Source organism: Equus asinus, chromosome 2 (genome assembly GCF_041296235.1).
Source record: "Equus asinus isolate D_3611 breed Donkey chromosome 2, EquAss-T2T_v2, whole genome shotgun sequence".
In the NCBI taxonomy this organism is placed as follows: domain Eukaryota; kingdom Metazoa; phylum Chordata; class Mammalia; order Perissodactyla; family Equidae; genus Equus; species Equus asinus.
The window spans coordinates 168,701,798-168,728,547 of NC_091791.1; the positions used below are offsets into that span (position 1 = coordinate 168,701,798).

The 26,750-nt window shown below is 49.8% G+C and overlaps 1 protein-coding gene across 4 annotated transcripts; it reads left to right on the forward strand.

Annotated features, from left to right (window-relative positions):
• Window positions 1-9,561: 9,561 nt before the first annotated feature.
• DHRS2 (dehydrogenase/reductase 2) lies at window positions 9,562-25,691 on the forward strand. Of its 4 annotated transcripts, none has more exons than XM_044765354.2 (10): window positions 9,562-9,686; window positions 14,746-14,870; window positions 18,791-18,969; window positions 19,143-19,320; window positions 19,794-19,895; window positions 23,050-23,120; window positions 24,168-24,219; window positions 24,510-24,644; window positions 24,900-24,955; window positions 25,204-25,691. In XM_044765354.2, the coding sequence occupies exons 1-10, from the start codon at window positions 9,629-9,631 to the stop codon at window positions 25,313-25,315; spliced, it is 1,068 nt and encodes a 355-aa protein (XP_044621289.1). In that variant the 5' UTR covers window positions 9,562-9,628; the 3' UTR covers window positions 25,316-25,691. The 4 variants fall into 4 exon arrangements, with proteins under 4 accessions (XP_044621289.1, XP_070360197.1, XP_044621292.1 ...); XM_044765356.2 differs by having other exon boundaries at window positions 9,593-9,686; window positions 14,754-14,870; XM_070504096.1 differs by lacking the exon at window positions 19,794-19,895.
• Window positions 25,692-26,750: the final 1,059 nt, after the last annotated feature.

Below are 26,750 nucleotides of genomic sequence, written 5' to 3' on the forward strand. Positions count from 1 at the left end.
CATTCCTGAATCCTCTACTAGTACTCTGGTTTCTCTCCTAACAATGGTTTATATTTGTACGTAAAGATAACCTGAAGATACAGCCAATTGCGATAGGTACCCACATCCCTGTTTGGCAGCTGCATGAAGAGAAGGAGGCAGCCAGAGACTTAGTGATTCAACTACAATTATCACACGTATGTGAATACAGGACACTCGGCTTTAGGCTTCTTAGTTTCTTTTTTTAATTTTTTATTTATTTTTATTTTTATTCTTTTGAGGAAGACTGGCCCTGAGGTAACTACTGCCAGTCCTCCTCTTTTTTGCTGATGAAGCCTGGCCCTGAGCTAACATCTGTGCCCATCTTCCTCTACTTTATATGTGTGACACCTACCACAGCATGGCTTGCCAAGCATTGCCACGTCCGCACCCGGGATCTGAACCGGTGAACCCCAGGCCGCCAAAGAGGAACGTGTGAACTTAACCGCTGTGCCACCGGGCCAGTCCCTAGGCTTCTTCGTTTCTGATGCTGCCTCTGGATTCAGTAGTTCACCCATCTTATTTTCCAGGGTGGAATTTCACCTCGTGCGGCTGTAACTTGCAACTTCTCACGGAACCTCCTTATTAAATGGGAAATTAGCACATGTTAAAGACAGATAAACATCTAATTGGCTCTTTCTCTCTGATGCAAACAGAAAAATTGAAAAAATATTTTGAAAGTGACATCTTCAAAGAAAAATGAGAACGACTGTTCAACATGCTGTGTGTCAAGGATAAATGCAGGGAGATTTCCGTATCTGTGAAATTCCCTTCCAGGTAAAGATGCTTCTCATTCTGCCCCATGGAGCTGGCAGGTCCCCACCCCTTCCCTCCCTTGCCCTGTGAGATCCCTCCTTCCAGACATGGCCACCACGGACTCAGTTCCTGCTGTCTACCCTCCAGGTCCCCCTGGGCAAGGCTGCTGTTGGTAACCACAGAGACCAGGACATGTCCTTGCACAGTGTTAGGTGGGAGAACAAGGGCGTTCACACCATGAGGTTAGCCCCCAGCCCCACACTTCCCTACCAAGTCTGTTTGCACAAGCACATTTACCTGTCCAATCTGTTATTTGATTGACAGCTGTCCAACAACCCTGGAATAGGCGGTGGTGGTGCAGGCCGATCGTCATGTGAGACCCGGAGAAGACCGGGTGGATCTGACCCCCAGCAAGGACTGAGCAGCCAGCATGTCCCCCGTCCCCTGGTGTGGGAGATACAAAGGGAACTATGACTCCTGACAGCTTCCCACAGCGAGTGGCTCCTGAGCTGCCTCACTGAGGTGTACCAGGTGTCCTCCTGTCAGCCCTGGGGTGCTTGACAATGAGGCAGCCTCGGAAGAGAGCAGCACGAGGCCCTGGATTCTTTTTGTTTTGCAGCTTAGGTGGGCGATAACAGCACTAATGACTGACTTTCACTGAAGGCTTTCTGTGTACCATTCTCTGTGCTAAGTTCTGTCTCATTTCAGCCTCGCCATAACCCGCCAAGACCGCCACTATTATCCCCATTTCACAGATGAGAACACAGGGCATTAGTAAGGTTGGTCACTATGTCCTAGGTTAGTGGTTGTCAAACTTTAAGCATGCAGCAGAATCACCTGGAGAGCTTGATCACACATAGTGGGTGGGACCTCATCCCCAGAGTGTGAATCAGAAGTGTGGGGAGGGGCCCAAGAATTTGCACTTCTTTTTTTTTTTCTAAAGATTGGCACCTGAGCTAACAACTGTTGCCAATCTTCTTCTTTTTTTTTTTTTTTCTGCTCTATCTTCCCAAACCCCCCGTACATAGTTGTATATCTTACTTGCAGGTCCTTCTAGTTGTGGGATGTGGGATGCTGCCTCAATGTGGCCTGATGAGTGGTGCCATGTCTGCGCCCAGGATCCGAACCCTGGGCCGCCGCAGCGGAGTGCGTGAACTTAACCACTCGGCCACGGAGCCAGCCCCCTGCATTTCTTTTCTTTTTTCTTTTGAGGAAGATTAGCCCTGAGCTAACTACTACCAATACTCCTCTTTTTGCTGAGGAAGACTGGCCCTGAGCTAACATCCATGCCCATCTTCCTCTACTTTATATATGGGACGCCTACCACAGCATGGCTTTTGCCAAGCGGTGCCATGTCCACACCCAGGATCCGAACCGGCGAACCCCGGGCCACCGAGAAGCTGAACGTGAGAACTCAACTGCTGTGCCACTGGGCCAGCCCCCAGAATTTCCATTTCTAATAAGTTCTCAGGTAAGGCTGATGCTGCTGGACCAAGGACCTCACTTTAGAACCACTGTCTGAGGCCACACAGCTATCAAGTTTAGAATCCTGTCTTTAGAGCAATTCCTTGGGTCTCTAAAGCCTGTGTTTTTTTTTTCTTCTCCCCAAAGCCCCCCACTACGTATTTGCATATTATAGCTGCAAATCCTTCTGGCTGTGCTATGTGGGACGCCACCTCAGCATGGCCTGATGAGCAGTGCCACGTCAGTGCCCTGGATCCCAACCGGCGAAACCCTGGGCCACTGAAGCAGAGCCCGTGATCTTAGCCACTTGGCTGCGGAGCTGGCCCCCTAAAGCCTGTATTTTTTAATCACTGCGTGTACTGCCTCATTACAGACTTTTCCATGGAGATTTCCCCAAACTCTGCCCTTAAGAGAGATGAACTGGGTGAGGAGGGCAACCAGTCTCTTTTCACTCACCCAAATCACGCCCATGGCTTTCTCCCCGTCTGGGAAGACTTGTTCCAGCCTCCCATCTCTTTTTCCTTGTGGCCGTGTCACCCTGTCAGGAGCTCTGCCTAACACCTCCACCCCATCCTCCCCTCTGCCCTTGACTCTGGGGGCCATCTTTGTCCTCCCCAGCAGAGGGAAGAGTGACAGTCTCATTGGTATGGCTTCCAGGCCATGTGGCCCCTGGCCTCACTGTGATCCTGTTGCTCTGGGGCTCCTTCACGCCTCCAGGTCTGATCTTGGCTTCATGCTCCAGACCACAAAGTGATCGAGGACCTGCCATGGGGTCCCTGATGGGGACCCCCAGACCTCTCTTGTGCTGACCACCTGCTTATTGGATCTGGGGACAGGTGTCCCTTCCTACTTGGGTCAACACCCTGTTTGTGCTAGGCACAAGCTACCCTGAATATGTCAGAGTGACTGGACGTTCATCCCCTGGGGTGTATGGCTAAGGTCATAATCCCATCCTTGGAGATGGGCTGCCCTTCACCTCCAGTCACCCTTGTGTCCCCTTGTGGATAAGCTACAGGAAAAGGAGAATAAATTAACTTTTAATCCCAGCACCCCTGCCCTGCCAGAGCAAAGTCTTGGGGCGGGAGTGAGGGGGCGGTGTGACCTTGTTGTATAGCAGAGAGCACCATGCAGGCAGAATGTGAGCGCTGGGACCCAGACACCACATCCAGCAGCTCCAATGCCCAGTAATGTTACTGTAGAAAGGGCATCATCTGCTCACAGCGAGACAAAAGCCAATCGTCAAGAGGCAAGCTGGTGGCAGAGAAAGGATGTTTTATTCCAGCTTGTTAGCCAGAGGGAAGATGGCTGACCAATGCCCAAAAGAACCATCTTAAGGTGGGCACAGAATCTTGAAGCAGTTATATAGGCCAGTGGGCTATAGGGGAGGGGGTTAGGAATGTAACACCAGAGGGTTACAGACTGGGAGTCGCCACACCCGATCTTTCAGTTTTCATTGATGATGACTATCAGCATAGACTCTCTGTTCAGGGGTCATCACATTCCTAAGAAACTCAAAAGAATGAAGTTATCGTCTTATGGTAGCTGGGAGGCACATGCACAAGCAGGCATCGTAAAATCTACAGAGCAGGTAGATCTCCTGGCGGGTGCTTATCCAGCTGGGTTAGTTAAGCAGAGGTCATTCAAAGTGACAATATGGTGTCTTTTCTACAATACAGCTTCCCTTACGTCAGCCTTGTGTTGAGCCGGTATCAGTAAGGCTCCCACTGCAGAAAGCCTCTGTTTCATCTTTAATAAATCGAGCATTAGATTGAGCACATTAGAAGCCCAAGTGACTCATTTCTATTTCTGGCCTTCAGACACCAGTGACAGTGGTGACCTCAGGCTGTGGACAAGAAGGATGGTCTAAGGGTTGGTAGCAATGGGATGGGCTGCAAATGCTACCCAGAAGACCCCTGAACAACTCTGGAAAGACTCTGACAGTTTTTGCCATGACTGATGACACGCCAGTCCCTCTGGTCCTTGCCCCTGGTTCAGATTTGATTTCTGGGCTTTTGTCTCCATGAGCTTACCCTTGAATAGCCCCCTCTTTGTCCCATTCAGAACACAGGAATCGTCGCATTCCTGTTCCCAAGCAGAACAGAGGAATCACTTCCTACAGCAGCTCTGGAATTTCTTACGCTGTCTGATCTGTGGTTGTGCTGCCCCCACCCCCACGTGTAGGCTCTAGAGGACAGGAGCCCCTTTCCAGTGCTCAAAAAGCCTGACAAGGAGCAATCAGAAGCGAAGGCTGTCACCTGACCCCGTGGGCTGCTAGCTCCTTCCCAGGTCCCATTAGGCCACCAGAGCCTGGATTTCTGGACTTGTTCTGAAATTCAAAACTCAAGCTGCTCCAGCAAATCACCACCCTGGAGAGGAGGAGGCAGGCAGGGAGAGCAGGGATGGGGCGTGGGGGCTGCAGAACTGTAGTGGGAGCTGGGGACTCTTCCTTATGCTAGGCTCAGGCATGGGAATCCGGTGCAGGTGCAGGAAGGAGAGGAGATGGTGGTGGGAGGGGAACAAGGAAGCCTGGAAGCACTAGAGGCTGGGGCGGGCCTCTGGCAGTTGTGGGAAAAGGAAAAGGGAAAGTGCGGGCCATCCCACCTTGGAAAGCATTCATGCTAATTAATGCCGTTATCTGATGGTGTTCTGGGACCCTGAAGGCAGAGGTGAAGTCACTTGACATTCAACTTTCTAGTAACCCATCCCCTCCTCACCACAGACACAACTTCAGTGTCAGGCTTGACCATGACCACAGGCTCTGCACAGGCCACCAGGGCCCTTGAAGAGGCTGCAGGGGGCTCTGCCCTTTAGCATGGGTGTCTGAGCAGGTTCTGGAGTCTGTAGTTTGTGGGTCTTTGGAAAAGTTGCATAACCTCTCTGAGACTCGGTTTTCCTTTTTGTTAAATCAGGTGCAGTCATAAATCACAGGTTGTGAAGAGATTTATTTATTTATTTATTTTTAACTTTTTTTTAAAGATTTTATTTTTTTCCTTTTTCTCCCCAAAGCCCTCCAGTACACAGTTGTATATTCTTTGTTGTGGGTCCTTCCAGTTGTGGCATGTGGGACGCTGCCTCAGCGTGGTTTGATGAGCAGTGCCATATCCGCGCCCAGGATTCGAACCAGCAAAACACTGGGCCGCCTGCAGTGGAGGGTGCGAATTTAACCACTCAGCCACAGGGCCGGCCCCAGATTGTGAAGAGGTTTAAATTGCACCACCTGGGACAGTACCTGGCAGAGTGTGTGCCACCAGTAGCTTTTGGACCTGGCTTCCCCTTGTCCCTTCTTCCAGCTCCAGGTAGTTGGGGGTTGTGGTGCTACCAAGCGGCTCTGCCACAGTTTCTGGGCCAAGAGCCTTGTCGCCAGCCACTGTGGTCTCTCAGAGCCTTTGGCTGTTGTGTCCAGACCCCAGGACTCTGCCTGGGCTTCTGGAGCAAGAGACTGGATGCAGAGCCACAGATCCCTTGGGAATCCTCAAGGCTGGTGTCATTGACTGGTTCCAAGGAACTCAAGGGTGGGTTTGGATATTTTAACTGTTTTTCCAAATGGTTCTTTTTCCTTTTGTTATGTTAAGGAGATGCAACCATCAACTACCCTGAACCCGACCAAGCCCCACTGGAGAGCTCTGCCCATGACCTTGGCCTTATTTTTAATGCTAAGATCTCTCCAGGAGGAGCTTAGGCCTTGTTACTGAAACCTGCAGTGTCTGTGGAAGCATGTTTTCCAGCTGAGCCAGCTCAAGCGAATACCCACCTCTCCCTTTTGAATATTCACTCCCCATCTGAAAGAAATGTCCCTGCTTCCCTTTGTTCGGGGACACCATGACTCTGGAAATGATTCCTCATGGTCTCCTATTTGCCACAAACATACTTTACTTTGTGAGACAACTACTTCTGGTGTAGAGTCTGATTTACTCGCCAGGAGGGAACCCACTTTGGTTTCGGTAGCAGAAGGTCTCATGGCTCTTCCTGGTCCTCTAATCATTGGCCTTTTCTCCGTCTTCCTCCTTTCTCAGCTTCTCCAGCTTCCTTCTCTCTCAGCAGCCATGGCAGCTGCTCACTTCTTCCTGAACTTCTTTTTCCTTCGGTTTCAAGATGCTCCTGGTTTGCCTTCTACCTCTCTGACTCCTCCTTTTTGGCTTCCTTTTCCTCTTCTCATCCCTAAAATGGAAGGATTTCTGTGTCAGTGTGGGTCCAGCCAGGAAAACAATTCTATGCAAGGCATTTCAAACAGAGGGATGTGTATAGGGAAGAGGGTACCCCTGTGTAGGAGGGTGGGAAGACCAAATGGAGGCGTCGCAGTGACCAGATATAGTAACTACAGGAAGCACTTCTACCCCAGGGCTGGAGGAACAGAGTGAACAGGTGGTGTCACCAGAACCTCTAAGCTCAGAGGAGCAGCCCCCCATGGCTCTTGTTCAGACCTCCAAATGGGGACAGACGCACCGTGACTGGTGTGTGGGCCTCTGGGGGTGAGAACGGCATGGCCAATGCTGGTATCTCCAGGAGGTGCGGTTCAGCAGCTGCTGGGCGACTGAAGAATCGGGAGGTCAACGCGGGGCCCACTACAGCCCATCAGCCAAATCGGCTGCCACCTGTTTCTCTGTGGCCTATGAGCTAAGGATGTTGTGTTACATTTTTAAATGGTTGAAAAAAAGAAAAAAGAAAAAATCTGTCATGACACATAAAAAATATTAAAAAAAATCCAAACTTTAGTGTCCATAAGTAAAGTTTTACTGGAACACGGTCACACTTGTTCACCTGTGTATTGTCTGTGGCTGCTTTCACGCTGCCATGGCAGAGTGGAGTGGCTGTAAGAGAGACCAGAGAGCCTGCACAGCCTAGACTATTTAATATCCCTCCCTTTACAGAAAGAATTTGCCGATCTCTGGACTAGAGTCCTCCTGAAGTGACCCTGACAGGAGCTGGAAACAGGAAGGCAGTTCCTTCTTTCACCCAACTTTATTCAGGCTCTCACTGGCAGAATTTAATAGGAAGCTGGCAGACAAGAGTCTTGGAAAGGTCATTTGCAGACCAGCATCCCAGAATAGGGTGGCTATAGTGCTGAGAGACAACAGGTGAATACCAGCACAATTTCCAAGCATTTTATCTTGGCCTCTTCCTCTCCTGTCTGTGTATTTTCTCCCTTAGCAACCCCATCCACACCCATGGCTTCAATAGTCACATCTCCACAGACAATACCCAAATCCCATGCGTGGACTTCTCAGACTGACATTTCTAGCTGCCAGCTGGGCAACTCCAATTAGAAGCCTTCCCTTCATCTCAAAACCATGGTATCCAATAGGTGGAATTCATATTTCCTTTCAAACTCCTTCCTTCTCCTCTGTTCCCCATTTCTGTTGCTGACACCACCCTTCTCCCTTAGAATAGGCTAGAACCAAGCCCTGACTCCATGTTTGGATCCAATCTCCTGCCTCCTACATCAAAGCAACCAGAAAGACTGAGTCCTTCTTTGCAAGACTTTGTTACTGTTTCCTTTGTTCTCTTCCAGAACCACCCCCTGGGTTGAGCCATCTTTACCTCTTGCCTAGACTATAGATTTGGCCTTAGAGTGGGTGGTACCCCACACATGTCTCAATCCAACTAGTCCCACACATAGTTAACAGACAACCTTCTGACCCACTATGTTCAAAGGTCCTCCCAGCTTCTCCTTTTATGGGTTGGCTAGACCTTTAAAGCTTTCCAGAGTCCACATAACCACAATTTGTTTTCCATTTTCTCTGTTTCCATTGCTTCCTTTTCTGTACTTTCATATACACCCTGTTCTCCCAGGTTCTGTGCACTTTATGCTCTTCCCTCTGCCAGGAATGGTTCTGTTACTTGTAAGCATAGGTTCTGCTACGAGTGATGGAAAACCCAGTGCAGGGATCCCCTTTGACTGTTTATCACTTCCTGCAGCTTCTGCACAAGCTGAGGGTCTGGGGCAACCTTTAGCTGAACCGGGGAGGAAGAATGAAAGCCTGGTCCCTTTGTCTCAAATTAGGACCAATGCTGAGGTGTAATTTGCACTCAGAGCTCCCCTTCGGGATCAGGCTGCGGCTGGGCCTTTGCTGAGAGCACATCCGTGTCCACTTCCCCTGCTGTGTTGCCTTCCACGTTCCCTTACTGGTTTCTCCTGGAAGCGTTTGTATAATAAATCTCTTGCAAATGATGGCCTGTCTCGGGATCTGCTTCTAGCAACCCCAATCTAAGACACTAACGTAACAGCGGCTTACACACAATTGCAGTGGGCCTCATACGGTGTCTTCATGATCGTCAAGGACCCAGACTGCTTCAGCATCGTAGTCCAGCATTCTCAACATGTGGCTTCCTCTTGAGGTCAGAGATAGCTGTGACAACTCCAGTCATTAAGTTTACATTCCAGCTAACAGGAGGGAGAAAAGAAGCGGTGGTGGTGGGCGGGGGGAGGGTTGCTGCTCCTTGCATTTAAGAATACTTTCTGGGAGTTGCATATCCCACTTCTGCTATATCCTTTTATCCAGAATTTGGTCATATGGGCATGCTTGTTTGCGAAGGAGGCTGGGAAAAGTAACCTTTATTCTGGGTGGTCACTTGCACAGCTAAAGTTGTGGGTTACGAGTTCTGAGGGAGAAGAGGGAACAGGTGTTAGGGGACAACTGATCGTCTCAGCTACGCTCTCCTTCTTCTCATCTCTGCCTGTCCACATTCTTCAAAACCCTGTACAAACGCCACTTTCTCCATCAATCCTTCCTTGACCTCCCAGTTAAAAGTTATCAGTCCCTGACCAGAACTCCCACGGCACTTTTGTTTTGTTTTGTTTTGTTTTCTGGAAAGGATTCACCCCGAGCTAACACCTGTTTCCAATCCTCCTCCTCTCTCTCTCTTTTTTTCCCCTCCCTGAAGCTGTGGTACATAGTTGTACATTCTAGTCGTAAGTCCTTCTAGTTCTTCTACGTGAGCCACTGCCACAGCATGGCCACTGACAGCCAAGTGCTGTGGTCCCATGCCCGGGAACTGACCCCGAGCTGCTGAAGTGGTGAGAACCCCGAATTTTAACTACTAGGCTGTCAGGGCTGGCTCCCCCATGGCACTTTGTGTCCCCCTCACTTGTGGCACTTAAATTTTCCTATCTTGTGTTATAGCTATTATTTACAGATGCATTTCCCACCAGACTGTGAGCATCTATAGAGAAGAGGGCAAGTTTCAATAAATTTCTTGTTTGAACCTCACAATCCTCCAATGCCCATAGTCTGGAGAGCATGGGTTTGCAGTCTGACCAGCCTGACTCAGAGGCAGGCTATCTCTAAGCCAGTTATGCAACATCTATTTGTTTATTCTATAAATATTTATAAGTGTCCCCTCTCTGCCAGGTATAAAGCAGGAGGAGGAAGAGCACACTCTCCACAGTCAGATGCCTGCATCTGAAGCTTGCATCCCAGCTTCACTGCTTGCAAGCTGTGTGACACTAGGTAAGTTACTCTGCCTCACTGTTTCTGAGCTTTATCCTTTGAAACATGATGCTCCTGGTGCAACTTTTTTGATCATGGTGAGGATTAAATGAGTTTACATGTGTAAAAGTGCTTAGGACAGTGCCTGGCACAGAATAAGAGCTGCATAAGTGTTACTTATTATTATTAGCTTATGGAGCTTACGTTCTAACAGGGGAGGTAATAACCAAAGAAACAAGAGGGAAATATTAGGCAGAAATTAGTGCTACGAAGAAAATGAAAGAGGATGGTGGGAGAGCATGCTCCTGAGGGTCTATCTTGTACCAAGTGGTCAGGGAAAGACTCTAGGAGGAGGGGACATTGAGTAGCCGTGAAATATTTGTGGGAAGAGCTTTCAGGGAACAGCAAACGCAAAGGCTGTGAGGGCAGCCTGGAGCAAAGAAGCCAGAGGGCTGGAGCATGTGGGTCAAGGGGAGAACGAATGAGGCGGTCTGAGAGGGACTTGGGGGCCAGATCCCACAGGGCTTTGCAAGACGGGGAAAGAATTCAAGCTTTGATTCTAAGGGCAATGGAAAGCCATTGGAGAGTTTTAAGCAGAGGAGATTTGCATTTAAAAAGTTAATTCCAGCTACAGGGTGGCGGGAGAATGGTTGAGGGGGGTTTGGGAGTGGAATGGAGGTCAGCCAGGGGGCCACTACAGCGACAGTGTAGATGGGAGAGGACAATGGAGAGGGAGAGAAGGGGAGGATTTACACACGCTTTAGAGGAGAAATACAATTATGCGCTTCATCAGCTGTCAGAACAATGACATAGTCTCCTGCTGTGGAGCCTCTGGAAAGTTCCACAGTACACTGTGTTCCAAATGTTCCAAAGTACATTTGTGAACCAGTGAGGATGCAAAAGGCAAATAACGTCTTACTATTATTATGAAAATAATGTTGACCTCATAGAGCCCCTGAATGGGTCCCCCAAGTGTTCTCAGACCACACTGCAACCTGCTAAGCTAGGGTGACCTTTATTCTGTGGAATATTATGCAGCATTTAAAAACAATGAAGTAGATCTATTTGTATTGTCATGTAACAAGTTACAGAACAATGGAACAGTGTTTACAATAGGATACACACAAGCACACAAAGCAAACCTAAGTATTCTCTATTTACATATATTTATGCAAATGCATGGAAAAAGTCTAGAAGAACATTGTTAGCTGGCTGCTTTTGGGAAGGATACAGGAATTTAGTGGCTTCATAGTGGAGAACTTTTGCTTTATCTTTTTTTTTTTCTTTTTAGTGGTTACAAGGAGAGCATATGTCCAGGTATTACTGGTGTTATTTAAATATATTTTATAAATAATAGTTTGTCTTCCTCTTTCACCTGAGTGATGTGTAAAATTTGCAGAATTTTGATTTTTTTCAGATCAGTTAATAAGCTGACAGTTGTCACTGTTCTCTGGAGAATCATTATCACTAGGGTAAAGGGGTCTGCTTGCTAGATAAAATACAGGATGCCCAGGTAAGTTTGAATTTCAAATAAACCAGGAATAAGTTTTTTAACCTAAGTATGTCCCATGCAATATTTGGGACATGCTTGTACTGAAAAATTGATTGATGATTCTCTGAAATTCAAAGTTAACTGGGCTTCCTGTTTTTTTGATTTGCTAAGTCTGTCAACCCCATAAAGGGGATAGGAGGAGGACCCTAAGGAGGCAAGATGTGGAACAGAACCCAGATCCATGGGCAGCTTGCTGATGGTGCTGGAGGGCGCTGTGTGACACCTTTGTGAGCTACGGCTCACAGAGGGTGAGCTAAGAAGCTCTGACAGGAGGGTACTGGGGACAAAGTCATGCTGGCAAGCTGACCCTTCTCTTGATAAATGCCTCTGAGGCTTGTTGAGGTTGTGAGATGTTTTGATGAAGAGGATGAGCAGGGAATGAATTGGAGGGAGGTTGTAAAACCTTACCCTGGGAGAGTTTGTTTTTGTTTTTAAACATCTGTAGGCCTTCCACAAAGGGAAGGCTTTGTAGCTAGGCTTGTATAACTCTCCTGTGGCAACCGAGAGGCTGATAAAATTTCCTGTGCTTCTGGGCTCTAGCCAGGTCCCTGTCTTTCAACATTACCCCATGGCTACCAAAGGCCATGGAATGAAGGCGGTTTCCTTGAGGTGATAACAGGTCATTGCCAGAACTTTCTTCTCCACCATCTTTTCTTCCCCTTCAGGGGGGTGTACATATGCCACTTTCCCCATTTCTTCTTTTCCCCACTTTTGTCCTAGGAAATTTCACCATGGTCAATATCTTCCTCAAATGTACAAACCTTTCCTCAAAACCTCTTTCAGATTTTGCTCATAGAGAAATCTTTCTTGCTTTTTTCATCTCCCCAATTTGTGAACCAACCAACCTTCCAAACAACTAATCAACCAACTACTAACCCAACTGACTAACCCGTCTGTCTTACTCAGCTCGGGCTGCTATAGCAAATGTACCATCGACTGGGTGGCTTAAACAAAAAACATTCATTTCTCATCTTTCTGGAGGCTGGGAAGTCCAAGATCAAGGTGTCAGTAAATTTGGTATCTGGTGAGGGTCCATCTTCTGGTTCACAGACAGCTCCTTCTCTCTCCATCCTCAGATGGTAGAAGGGGCTAGGGGTCTCTCTTTTGTAAGGGTATTAATCTCACTCATGAAGAGACTCTCATGACCTAAGCACCTCCCAGAGGCCCCACCTCCAAACACCATCAACTTGGGGATTAGGTTTCAACAGATGAATTTTTTGGGGGAAAAACAAACGTTCAGTCTATAGCACCATCCCAGAAACAAAGAGTGGAGGATGCTTCAACCTGGCATAGAGACCAAAACAAAGTGATGCTGCGCTGCATGGAGATCTCAATTCTGTGAAGATAGTCTCTCATTCTGTAGGAAATCAGCTTTGAATCATCCACGCCTAGGAGAGGCTGGGAAAGGATCACTACTGGAGAAGAAAGCGGTTGGGTGTGGGTCAGGATCTGGGGCTATCCATCTGCATGGAGAAATCTTGCTTTTTTCAAAACATCAGACCTACTGGTGTTCGCCTCACTTTGCCCTTTTTTTTCCCTTTGTAAAATGAACTCTATTGAAGTACACAGTAGAGAGAGTACAATGCACACAATTTCAGTGTACAGTCCTTGGAATTTTGACAAATGTGCGTATCTGTGTATCTACTACCCCAATAGAGATATAGAACATTTCCCTTACCCTAGAAAATTCCCTCGTGCCCCTATACTCAGACAACCATTGATCTGACTTCTATCACTATGTGTATATTAGCTTTGTCTATTCTAGAACTTTATATAAATTGTACTTTTCTTTTGACTTTGCTTAGGCAGGTTTTTTTTTCCGTGCAGAAGTAAAAAGAATTATTGTAGTTTTTATGGTTTCATTTTTTTCATTTAAATCTTTGATCCATCTGAAATTTATTTTGGTGAAAGGCATAGATCTAATTTAGTTTCTTTTCCCCCAGAGATCTACCCAGTTGTCTCAACATCATTTATTGATGAATCTATCTTTTTTCTCACTCATTCGAAATGCCACCTTTATCATACATTAAATTTTCAGATGTGTTTGTATCTATTTCTGAACCTTCCTTTCTGTTCCTTTGATTTATTCATGTATCAATACAATACTCTTTCAATTGTGGCTACGTTATTTTTAAAAATCTTATATTTTAGGATTTTCTGCTCTATCTCATCAATGAGCTAGTTTTCTCCAAGGTTGCTGTATTAATTATTTTTTGTTGCATAACAAGTTACCCTAACACTTAGCAACTTGAAAATTTATGATCTCACACTTTCTGAGAGTCAGGCATGCGAGCAGTGTAGCTGGAGGGTTCTGGTTCGAGATGCCTCGTGAGGTCGGGGTTAAGCCGTCAGCTGGGGCTGCAGCCGTCTCCAGACTTAACTGAGGCCGAGATTTTTGCTTCCATGCTCACTCATATGGTTGTGGGCAGACCTCAGTTCCTCGCCACATGGGTCTCGCCATAGGGATGCTCACAACCTGGCAGCTGGGGTGATCCTAGAGAGAGAGAGACAGCCAGGGCCCAAGACGGAGCACTCAGTTTTGTATATCTTAATCTCAGAAGTGACGTGCCATTACTTCTGTGAACCCTGGTATGATGAGGGAGGGGACTACTCAGCCCACAGGGATCACGGGACCCTCTTAGAGGCTGGCTACCACGGGTCCAGTTTTGGTCCTCCTCTCTTCACTTTATTCACTTTCTTGTGGTGTCTCATCTGTTTTATGAGGTTTCTTCTACCTAAGACCAATAGTTTGCAAAACATTTTTCTGGTCTCTAACTTGCTCTCCTGCATGCCAGAATGATTTATCCAACTGCCAAGGTACCTCCTCTGAAATATCCCATGGGCATCTCTACGTGGCTTTTCCTGTGCTCTCCTTGGATGTTACCCGAGCCTCAAGCCTCCTACCACTTCGAGGGGTAGCATTCTGCACGAGATTTATTTGATTTCTCCATTAGACTGTGACCTTATCGAGATAAGGACTGTGCCTCCATTATTTCGCTGTTTGCAGTACTCAACACAGTGCCTGGAATGGAGTAGGTGCTCATCAAACTTTTGGGCCCAGGTGATAGCCTGGGTGATGGATGGACATCTGGACACAGAAGCACACCTGAAGCTCTAGAGGGGCCTGATCCAGCAGGGAGAGGCTCATTCACTGGCTTTGGCAACGGAAGCCTGTGGTCTCTTTTTGGTGCTAGTAAGAATGTCTCTGCAGCTTTGCTCCCCCGCCAGCTGAGCCTGTAGGCTGCCTGTCCCGCCCACCCCACTTCCGCAATGTGGGGTCTGGAGCCTGATTGGACCCATGGGTCTGTCTGTTTCTGTTGTGTGAGGGTCCGCGGACAGCTGGCCTGACAGGTCTGGGTGCCTGGTAAGTGGTACGAGCAGCATTCTGCCACATATTACTCAGACAACAAGTCCTGCCCTGTCCCCAATGCTCCCGCCCTCCCCAAGCCTCCTCCCCAGCTGTGGGGAGGCCTTTTCTCACCACCTCCTTTTTCAATTCTAAGACTTTAAATGCCAGGAATCCTTGAGTGTTTCAGATAGGATCAGCTGTGCCTGAAAGCAGCCTGCTGTCCGTTCACATCCTCACACCCAGCTTCAGACCGCCCATGGAAGAGCTCCTGACCCGCACTCAGGAAAGAGAGGAGCACAGCCAGGTAAGGCTGAGCTGGCCCCACCTCAGCCCAGGGCAGGGACAGATGGTGTCGCCCAAGGCGAGGCTGTGCAGGTTGGGGTCCATGACACCAGAACTGCCCACCTTTTCACTCCTCTTGACTTTTTGTGCTGATGCTTCTGTCTCTCTGGCTCTGTCTTCAGCTCAATCTTTATTTCTTCTCTGATTCTCATGACAAAGCTCTTGGGGCTATCAGAGCCCTTAGGACCACCCAACTCAGTTTCTCATGCTACCAAGGTCCAGACGGAGTCAGAGAGGGGAACTGGCTTGCCCAAGATCACGCAGCTTCTGTTGACATCTCCCTAGTCTCTCTCTTTCCTGATCTTCAGTGTTTCTAACTCTTCCACATCTCTCAATCTCTGCCTGAATCTTTGTTTTCTTTCCTTTTCCCTTCTCTTCTCTCCTTGGACCCTACGATAAGGGCATTCACCTCCAGGATGGGATTAGGTTGAGGTTATGTCCATTTGGCTTCCTCTCTTCCATATTTGGGTGTCTGAATTGATCAGCATGGGAAGGGTCCCGGACTGGGCAGTGCCAGGCTCAGAGGCACTCTAAGCTCCCAGGACCTGCTGGGGTCTACTGCTTTGGAGTAAAGTGAGAATTAAGGGAGAGAGTGAGAGCCTGGGCCCTTGGAAGCCACCCAGTCTCAGGCCCCAGGAAAGAGGGACCTTGAATGGGAAGGGGACCCAGGGGAGAGAGATGGGGGCTGACCGGGCTCTTCACATTTCACCTGCAACAGACCAGAGCTGCTTTTCCTTACAAGGTGGGCAGCGTTCCTGCAGACCACCTCAAGGCTAGTTTAGACCGGCAGGGCTTGGTAAGAACTACTCTAGGCCAGAGTGGGGACAGCCACAGACTTGCTGAGATAGGAACAGCTTCTCTGAGATGCTACAACTCCAGTCTTCCAGCAGGGGGTGCCCTCTCCTGACAAAATGCAAGTCCTCTTTTTCCTGCTGCCCTCCCAGCCAAGGAGACGGATTCCCCTCACACTTGATGGGGTTAATCTGTGCTGGCAGCCCCGGGGTGGGGGTATAAGGGAGTCGGGGGGGTAGTCCCCCAGGGGTCAAAACAGTGTTTAGAATCTGGTGTCCCATTTAGGAAAGGTAGAACAATCTGAAGCTGAAACCCCCAATCCCCTCAAATTGAAAGGCTGTAGATATGACCTTGCAGAAAGGAGACGGCGCATGTGAGCTAGCCAGCAGAGTGAAAGCAGCTAGGATAAAAAAGCGAGGAGGTCTAGGACCTGCAAGGGTCATTTTGAAAATATGGTATCAGAAGGGACAAACATTGGAAACCAAGGCGGTCCCTGCCAAAGCAGAGCATATAGTCACCTTCATTATGACACGGATACAGACTGATATTTAGTCTGAAATTTCTCCACAATTCCTGAGCAGCACCCGTTCACTTATCATTTAGAGATACCGACCCCTAACTCAAGGGAACTGGGTTATGCAAGGGTTGCTAAGGAACGAGGGGAGTGCAGTAGGTACTGGCAGAGGTTGCTTAGTAACCAGGAGTCCCTCAGTGATAGAGTGGCCAGAGCAGGTATGGAACTGATAAGGGTCTGCGGACAGTCAGCCCACACTAGAATGTCCTGAAAGGGCATGTCTGTTTGCCCCTCGGCCTAGAGCTACCAGAGCCTCCTCTCTTCAGCTCCCTAGCACTGTCCTGCATGAAAAGTACACGCAAGTCCCTGACTGTCCACGATAACCGCTTGCTCCAACCATTCCTTCCCCACCTCCCTCTGCAGGAAGCTGATCAGATTCCCAGATTCAAGGACTAGCAGGGCTCCCAAGCAAGCAAGTAGGTGTCTAGCACTGGGAGAGGCAGGAGCCTCTGGGTTCACATTGATGTGGAGCTGGGAAATTTGGGGTTTGAGTGAAAGACTGCCCCCTAGACAAGCATCTCTATGTATTTTCAGTTCATGGGGATATGTCTTCACATCTGAGTGTCCCATGCCGGTCCTCACCTCACCTTCACACCTGCACGTATCTACAGTGGCACACACTACCCCCTCCCTTCCTGAGGCTTGTCCAGGCTCCTCACAGCCTCCCTTCAGATAGCTCCACTTCAGCACAACCTGGTGGAGACAGTATGCAGGCTCCCGGAGCCACAGTCTGCTTTCTCCTGTCTAGTACCAACCAGGCCTGACCCCACTTTGCTTCCAAGATCAGAAGAGATGGGACTCATTCAGGGTGGCATGGCCGTAGACCACAGTCTGCTTTCTCCGTCATGAGTCCTCCGTACTCGGCACTCCTGCTGTCTGCCAAAGAGCCTGGACGTTCACACCTGTCCCCTTCTCCTCTCAATCTGTCCCCCTTGGCTAGAACACCTCTCTTGCTGCTTCCCTGTCAGACCCTCCTCCACCTTCCCAGTCCTATTTATCTGCAGCTTCCCTGGTGATTCTCCCCACCTAAGCAGACGGAGCTGTGCACCCCTCGTCTCAAGCCCCGTGGGGCTCTGGGGCCCCAGGGAGGGAGCAAGTGGGGCCGCCCTCAAGGAGCCCACGGACCCTCTGCTTCCTCTGTACCTGGCAGGGGACTCCCAGGAAAGCCTTTGTGAACTGAGTGTTTATACATGGAAAGCTTGTTTAAAACAAAGCTCCTTATGCAGAACATCTCAGAGGAAGTATTCGAGACACTGAAATTTGCCTCTGAGAGAGGCAAACTAGAGGCCACCCCCAGTGGGAGAATTTAGTTGATTAAGTTAAACTGGGAGATTTAGTTTTTGGACTAGTTTTGAACTGCTTGAATGTTAAAATTTACCATGAGCAGGTAAACTTTACTTTTAAAACATTTTTATTGTAAAATATAACACATACCTAAAAAGTATACATGCACACACACACACACACAAGACATACACATCTTAGTGGACACCATGTAGCCATCACTCAGCCATAAAATAGAACAGCACCAGCAGCCCAGAGCCCCTTGGTTTCCCCCTCCCCAATCATCACCCTGCTCTTACCCCAGGCTTATCTCCTGGCTTTTGTGATAACCACTGCTTTGCTTTTCTGTGTGGTTTTATCACCTGTTTGTGTTCTTAAACAACATAGAGTTATTTTGCCTGTTTTTGAAACTTGTATACGTGGAATCACATAATAACATATTTTTTTGTGCCTGGCTTCTTTTCCTCAATGATGTCGTTTTAAGATTCATTTATGTTCCGTGTAGTTTCAGTTCATTAATTTTCATGACTGCATAGTATTCCATTCTATAAGTGCAACACGATTTGTTTATCCATTCTACCATTAATGGACATTTGAGCTCGTTTCCAATTTGAGGTTGTTACAAAGAATTATGTTGTGAATGCTTGTGCACAGGCCTTGTTTGCACACGTGACTGCCCTCTTGCGGGTATGAAACTGCAGTCAGAGGCCTGTATGTTCAAATTCCCAGGATAGGGCCATATGGCTTTCCCAAGAGGTCATGCTTAAACTTCCCCCAGCAGTGAATGAAAGTTTCTGTTGATTTCTACCTTTTCAACTAGAAGCAGTTCATTAAAATTAATAACTGGTGTAATTCTTTGCTTGGTGTCTGGCCTCCTCACTCCACGGACAAGCTCCATGAGTGAGGTCAGGGGGCATCATTCACCAGGATGACCTGGAGTCTGCTGTCCAGTGCCTGACACATTGCAAGTTCCCAGTGCTTGCTTATAGAATGAATGAGAAAATCATCCTGTCTCGTGAATGTTGGGTCTCACATTCTAATTCGTCTGTTTCATAGAGAATTTTCATGGAGAGTTTTCCTGACCTGAGGGCTCACCCGTTTGAAATTCACCCTGACTGGCCCGACTCTCTCCTCCTCTCTGCGGCTGGCTTTGTCTGTCTAGAGGAGCTGGGAGTAGACGACCATCACACTCACTGATGGCCAGTGATAACTGAAGTTGATTCTTTCTCCAGGGCCAAGTTCAGCAAGAAGCAGACCAGGCCATGGCCACCAGGCTCCAAGCAGCGGCCTGGGTCCAACGGGGCCAGCTTCATCACCCTGCTGGGCTCTCTGTGCAGAAGATCAGCAGAGGGATAGACCAAAAGGGCATCCTGGCCAATCGGGTAGCCGTGGTTACGGGGTCCACTAATGGGTAAGTGTCCTGATTGCCCTATGGGTCTTGTCCCCTCACAGGGAAACTCACTTCCACAGAAGGACCTCTGGGTTATAGAGTAGGACACAGACTTGTTGATTTCCAGGGCTGAGTAGGAGGAGAATGATGGTGAGGGGCTAAGGCTGTCTTGTTCCCTCCATCTCTGCCCACAGGATTGGCTTCGCCATCGCCCGGCGTCTGGCCCAGGACGGGGCCCACGTGGTGGTCAGCAGCCGGAAGCAGCAGAACGTGGACCGGGCAGTGGCAGCACTACAGGAGGAGGGGCTGAGTGTGATGGGCACCGTGTGCCACGTGGGGAAGGCCGAGGACCGGAAGCGGCTGGTGGCCATGGTGAGGGGCCACACAAAGATGCTTTCCCTCCCTGCTCGGCCCTTAGAGAGGCAGGGACCAGGATGGAGTCTCAGAGGCCCTAAAGCATGTCCTGAGACCATGATTGCTCACAGCCTAACTGAGCAGAGCTTGCTGTTCACACTGGAAAGTGGCCTGTTCATGAGAGGACCCTCCCCTCCACCTACACCCCACACCCTGGTACCTCTATGATTGAGGAGGGGTCTAAAGGGATTTCCCCATCCCAAGCCCCCAGAGGGCTTCCTGGAGAAGACCGTCCTCCCCTGAGGTCCTCAGCACCGGAGAGCCCACCCCTGGGCCTATCCAGGGCACTTACTATCACCAAGAAGCCTTGTGACCACTCCTGGTTGAGATAGTACATAGTTACGAGCTTTGCCTCAACGCCTCAGCACCCTGAGGCCTCCTCAAGTCATCTCCACACTCACCCCCACTCTTCATGTCACCCTTCCTCCCAGGCCCTGCAGCATTGTGGGGGCATTGACTTCCTGGTGTGCGTGGCAGGGGTCAACCCCCTGGTGGGGAGCACTCTGGGGACCAGTGAGCAGGTGTGGGACAAGGTAAGAGGCCGTTCTCAGACCAGGCTGAGAGGTCCGAAGTGCTTCCCACCCCCACCCCGAGACTTTCCTCTCCCCTCCTGACATTACTGTGAAAACAGGCGCTGGCCGCTCGTCCCTGGAATGTGCTGTGAAGCTGCTTCCTGGTTTGTGTGTTTTTTTTTTTTTTTAAGATTTTTTTAAATTTTTTCCTTTTTCTCCCCAAAGCCCCCCAGTACATAGTTGTATATTCTTCGTTGTGGGTCCTTCTAGTTGTGGCATGTGAGACACTGCCTCAGCGTGGTCTGATGAGCAGTGCCATGTCCGTGCCCAGGATTCGAACCAACGAAACACTGGGCCGCCTGCAGCGGAGCGCGCGAACTTAACCACTCGGCCACGGGGCCAGCCCCTGGTTTGTGTGTTTTTAAAGCTGGTTCCTATACTCTTTCTGCTTTCTTTTTCCTGCCCGTCTCTTTTGCATTTATTCATTCAGCAAATATTTACTGAGGGCTTTCCGTGTGCCAGGCACTCTTCCAGACTCTTGGGAGAGAGCTGTGGGAGGAAGTCTCTGCTCTTGGTAAGAGTCAAGAACAGTAAGGTCTCTGCTCTCTGTCAACGGGTTATATTCTTTACATCCTTTGTGGGGACATATACTGCTGGCTGTGCTCCTCTTGGGTGACCTGTACCTGCTGCTGAGATTCTCCACCTTTCCTGGACTAGGGCTCCTCTCTGTACCTGTCAGAGAGAGGATGGACCCATCCATCAGCTTTCCAAGGGCTTGGACCCACTTCCAACCCACTACAGTCCACTTAACGATCCTGGTCCACAAGGGTCCAGGAGACACCTTTCAAAATGCCTTCGGGTCCGTCTCAGGCTTTGTTATTCTCCTTCGACTCTTATTTGCTCCTGTGTTCTGTTCCCTGGTCCCTCTGGCAGACAAGATGGACTGGGACGGAGTCACATTCTTCCTGCCATGGTTAGCATCCCCCTTGGCCCCAAGTGCTGAGCCAGGGCGTCTCCTCCTGCCCTCCCCAGCTCTCTGCGCTCTGCCGCTCTGCCGTCAGCATTCTCAGGCCGGCCTCTCTGTGTATCTGCTCTTGGCCGGGTGCCCTTCCCTCCATCCTCAGAGGTGACCTGAAATTGGAGCTCCTTGCAGCCACTGCCAGCAGCCTCCACAGGCTCTTCAGCCTCCTTAATGCCTCTGAAGGAGCATCTGTGACTAGGTAGCTAGGGTTTCACCGCTGACAGTCTCCTCACCCTCCTGAGTCATTTTCCCTTTTAGTGTCTCAGTTCACGGGATCATGACTCTTTTCATCAGAACTGTTTGAAATCTTCCCTCCCGCACCTGGGCCGCTTGCCCATGGCCCCCCTTACTTTCTCTGCTGCTCTCCTCTTCTCCAAGGACTCGCTTGCTAACCCCCAAGCAATTCTGCACCACAGGACATAAATTGCCCCTGATCATACCTGCCACCACATTGGAGGTGAAATGGCCACAAAACAAGTTTAGAATTTACCAGTTACTCTGCTTTTACCTGGATGTAATTTTCAGTAGGTGTCCTGTAAGAGGAACTGCTGCTCGCTCATCTTACTCTTGGGCCAGTTTGAGCACCTCCCTCAGGCAGATGCCCCTTCTTTCCGGCTGGTTGGGAAATCTGTCCTCTACCACCCCAACCACCTCTCCTCCATCGCTTCTCCAAGGACTCTCCAGCAGCACCTCCTCAGACCCACCGGTCTGTCCTCAGGACTTCATGGCACACAGAGCTACTCTTCCTTCTTTTCTGATAGGGCGGTTTGCTTCAGCAAGGGAGGGACTCTTACCTTTTCCTTGGCACACGTTTGGCTCCTGAGTCTAGGAGGGGCCTCGTCTCAACCATGGCCTGGCCTGTCACACATGGAGCTTAGGGCCGACATCCAGTGCACTGGTGGGGCTCTCTTTTGTGCAGAGAGTGACCAGAAAGCCCTTAGTCTAACCCTCAATTCCTTCTTATTGGGGACCTCATGATGTCACCCCTTCAGACATCGGAGCCACTTCTTGCAGTCATGGGGGTCATCCTCAACCCTGGTCACCTGTCATCAAATGGGCCTCCCAGCGCTCAGTTGAAGCATTTCCCTGCCCACATCCAAGGAGATGAGTGGGTGTGGGATGAAGCAGTGGGAAAAACAGTGGACAGGCCTGGCCAGTGACAGATATGTAGCCTCATTCCTTAAAGACACAGCACACGGCTGACCTCACTGAAGACAGCGCCTCACAGGAGGGATCCCTGTGTCACTTTAGTCCCAGCTGGCACTCTGTCCTACCCCCCAGCTCACTCTCTGCATCTTTTCTTGCAAATTCCTCTCTTACTTCTCCCCTGTCCCCAGATCTGCCGGACAGAGGTCCCGGTTAGAGAGTCAGGGACCCTAAGGCCATACTCCGGTTTCAGTTGCAGGCAGGGTCAGTGTGGGCGCCTGACTCCCAGAATGGCAATTTTCTGGTGTCTCTCTTTCTGTGTTGGCTGCAGGGAAACTCAGAGCCATGTCTGCAATAAACTGCGTCCATGTAGGCCCTCCCAGCATGCGTTTTTGTGAACGAACAACAGAATAATGCTCAGTTCTTACCACGTGCTGTGAACTGTGGGCACCAACCTCGCTCTTGCTTTTTCTGATTTTTCTACACTTATTTTCCGTATTCTCCCTTTCTTCACACAAAATACCTATTTGGCTTGTTTTATGCTGTTGCATTGTGAGTATGCCTTAAATTCTGTTGGGACAAACCAAGAGCATAGTCAAATAAAAACATGGAGAGATGAAGATGACTCTTCCAGAAATCTCCCTTGCTCCCAGCATCTGCTTTCCCTCCGTCTGTTCTGCCTTCAATATTCTTCCAGTGGTCCCTGCGTGTAGCTTCTATCTGCACAACCAGAATGTAGTACCATTTCTTTCAAAGGCCTGACCGTTTCCTTCTTTCATCCCAGGCCTGAACAAGTCACACTTTCAGGGCTCTGCTCACAGGCCTGTCACTTAGCCTGCCTGTCTATTAAGCCATTAGCAAGCTGGGAACACTTCTTGTCCTGATCAGAAGGGGGATTAATCTCTCAGATCTGCACAAATCTGGGTTTGCTGTGCAAATTATCCTGCTCTAGAGTCTGACCGCCCGTGTCCTTCTCCGCCCTCCACCACGCCCCTGCTTTAATTTCAGATCCTGGACGTGAATCTGAAGTCCCCTGTCCTGCTGCTGAGCCAGCTGCTGCCCCACATGGAGAAGAGGGGGTACGACTACAGGGTGGGGGGCGGGACGGGAGGACTCCAGGGAGACTGAGGCACAAGAGTGGAGTCTGGAGAACCCAGGGCCACAGCAGGGAGAGGGGGAGGACAGAAGAGGTTCCCCTGAGATCTCCACATCCCCCTCCCTCTCTCCTACCGCATCCTTTGTGCAGCTACAGCTGCTAATTCTAGCGGTTTCAGGACGAGGGTGATGTGCCAGGGGCTCTGGCACGCTCTCTTTGGCCCTGACATCACCAGCTTTGGGAAGAGGCTGTGCTTTAGCTCCTTAACCTTGTGGGCTGGCTGTTCTCGCCCAAATCTACTCTGGTTCTCTCACAGCTCGCCAATGCCTTTTTACCAGTCTATGACCTGTCACAGGGTTTGCCCCATTTCTCCGTCCCAGGCCTCTCTTCTTTCCCTGCTTTTCGGTCTCCAGGGACCCTACCTCTGTTCCAGATCCTGCATATCTGACTGCACTCCACACATGTCCCCAGGGCTCTCATGTCAGGGACTTGGGCCACCACCTCCTATGGGACTCAGCTGCTCCTGAGGCTCCTTCTTGCAGACACACGCTTTAAGATCTGGCTGGAGACTGTCTTGGACAGGAGGAAAAGTTCCTGACTCCTTTCTCATCTCTACCTGCCCCATCTGCTCCTCAGAGGCCTCCCTCTGCTAGGCATTCACCATCAGCCCTGGGCGCCTCTTCGCCAAGCTCACTCTGCCCCCTTTCCCAAGCCCCTGGCTTTCTGCCCATCTCTTCCCCAGGAAGAGGCGGAAGAGTATAATGGTTCTGAGTATGGACATTGGGTCCAAGAGATAGGGTTGGAACTCCAGCTCTGCCACTTATTGTCTATGTTACTAACCTCTTTGGGCCTCAGTTTCCTCAGCTGTCAAATGGGACTAATATTAGGACCTGTATCACTGTTGTGAGGATTGTACTATTCAGTGACTATAATAATAAAAATTTTATATCTTTTTAATAATTATAACACCTCAGTCATGGATAAGTTATTGGTTTTCTCTCTCTTCTTGTGTCTGTCTGGTTCCTCTTAGGAGGGGTGCTGTCATCCTGGTCTCCTCCCTTGCAGCTTATATGCCACGTGTGGTGAGTACTTGCTCGTGTGCTCCTGGTTGGGATAGGGTGAGTGGTTTCCCAGGGCCCCACAGGGACTGTGCCCAGGGAAGACCCCCTCCTTACTCTTGCTGCCCTGGGCTGAGCTCCTGCCCATGTGACTGCTGAGTCTCTCAGATCCAGCTTCTGTCCTTAGACCAGGCTGGGGAGAGTGATCTGAGCTCTGGGCTTAGGCCAGGTGTAATCCTCTGCAGGTAAGAAATCCACCTGACACTTTCCTCCACTCATCCACATCCTAATCACTGTCTTGATTCCCCTCCCAGGAGCTGGGTGTCTACAACGTCAGTAAGACGGCCCTGCTGGGCCTTACCAAGACGCTCTCGCTGGAGCTGGCCCCCAAGAACATCCAGGTGAACTGCCTGGTTCCAGGAATAATCAAGACTGACTTTAGCAAACTGGTGAGGACTGGAGTGTGTCCCTTGTTTCCTAGCCTGGCTCAGTGGAACCTCCCCAATGACTAAGGGATAAACAGGTGACTAGTCTCAGATTAGCATCTTTACAGTTGAGGTCCTCACTGTCCTTTGAACTCAGCCGTGACCAGTCCATCAACCCTGAGGAGGGTTAACCTGCCGTGGGCGCTCTACCAGGTGACCCCTGGGGCCCTCCCATCTTGTTTAGCAGCACTGACTCCTTCATCTCTTTCCTTTGCCCAGTTATATGAGAACGAGGCTGTCTGGAAGAAATTCATGGAGTACTACTGGGTGAAGAGGCAAGTAGAGTTTGGAGTTTCCATGGTCTGGGTGTGGTTGGGGAGGGGCAGCTGTGTCCTCCTCAAGAGCAGCCCCTTCCTTGTCTACTGGCCCTTCCCTGTGCTGAAGACGGGGCTCCACAAAGCCTTAGAGGGTGCAAGTAGCCCTCCTGAGTACACTCTGTCCCTCCGTGGAGCCCAGTACCACTGGAGCAGCAGAGCCAGAGTCTGAGATCACTGATGCTGTGTTCTGTCCTTCTCCCATCCAGGATTGGGCAGCCAGAGGACTGTGCAGGACTCGTGTCCTTCCTGTGCTCTCCAGACGCAAGTTATATCACTGGCGAGAGCATCGTGGTGGCTGGCTTCTCCCCTCGGCTCTGACCCTTGGGGGGCCGTGAAGCTGTGGGTCTGGGCTTAGGAGCCTGAGGGTGGGTGGGTGGGCTAGGAGATCATTAGGCCTGGGGACAGAGTCTAAAGCTAGACTAGCAATTTGGGGGCTTGCTCATGCCAGGCTTGAGGAAGAACCCCCAGTATTCTTGTGTGCCTGACTGTTGTTGATTTGGCTGCTGTGATCCAGCCAACATGTGGGTTCTCGGTGTGGGGCTGTGGGGCTGAAGAGGTTCATGGGGCTGGTGCTTTGGAGGAATTGTAAGGGAAAAGAGTAGAGACTCGAGCCCCTGAACGATCCTGGCTCCTTCTCTCTGTCATTTGTTCTTCAAACATTTTTCTCCTGAAATAAACTCAGATTTATCCTCAAGTCTGGAAACTCCTGGTAAGGGTGGAGCCAGGGCAACATGGCTAAGGACAGCCTCTCCCCTCTCCTGCCCTCTGTGGCTTCCCTGTGTCTGTCACAGACCCACATCCACAGTGGTGGGGAGTGAGTGCTCATGGCAGGGTCTGCTGCATTCTCTGAGCTGGGGCAGGTGGAAGGTGAGCAAGGCTGGAGGGAGTGGAGGAGGATGAGGAAGGATTCTGGGCTTCCCCCTCAGGTTCTCTGGGCTAGTGGTTCTTAATGTTTTCTAGACCACACAGGCCTTTGAGAACCAGAAGAAAAAAGTCACACCAAATTTTGAGGGCAATTCCAGGTTGAGAACTCCTTTTTATTTTGGTAAAGAAGATTAGCCCTGAGCTAACACCTGTTGCCAATCTTCCTCTTTTTGCTTGAGGAAGAGTGGCCCTGAGCTAATGTCTGTGCCCATCTTCCTCTTTCGTTTTCTTTCTTTTCTTTTTTTTTTAAAGATTGGCCCTAAGCTAACATATGTTGCCAATCTTTTTTTTTCTTCCTCTCCCCAAAGCCCCTCAGTACCTAGTTGTATATTCTAGTTGTAGGTCCTTCTAGTTCTGCTATGTGGGACCCTGCATCAGCATGGCTTGATGAGTGGTGCTAGGTCTGCACGCAGGATCTGAACCTATGAAGCCAGGCCACTGAAGGGGAGCATGCGAACTTAACCACTCGGCCACAGGGCTGGCCCCTTCCTCTATTTTTTGTATGTGGGTTGCTGCCACAGCATGGCTTGATGAGTGGTGTAGGTCTGCGCCCAGGATCAAAACCCAAGAACCTAGGCCACCAAAGGGGAGTGCACAAACTTAACCACTACACTGCCAGGCTGGCCCCCCTGTTGAGAGCTTCTAATTTAGATAGAAGAGAGTTGTTGGTACTGAGGTCCCCCTGGAGGTTGGCTCCTCTTGGCAAAAGCCCCTTCTATTGTCCTGAGTCATATTCAGGGACACTATCCTTCTGTGTGCACATCTGCAAGACTCAGCAATGTCGAGGAGAAAGAGTGGCCCTGAGGACACCTCTCATCTGTCGCCATCC

Coding starts and splice junctions, on each gene's coding strand:
- DHRS2 (XM_044765354.2), top strand. CDS start 9,629: ATGCCTGCATCTGAAGCTTGCATCCCAGCTTCACTGCTTGCAAGCTGT. Junction 14,871..18,790: donor AAAGAGAGGAGCACAGCCAG/GTAAGGCTGAGC, acceptor TTCTTTCTCCAG/GGCCAAGTTCAGCAAGAAGC. Junction 19,896..23,049: donor GTGAGCAGGTGTGGGACAAG/GTAAGAGGCCGT, acceptor CTTTAATTTCAG/ATCCTGGACGTGAATCTGAA.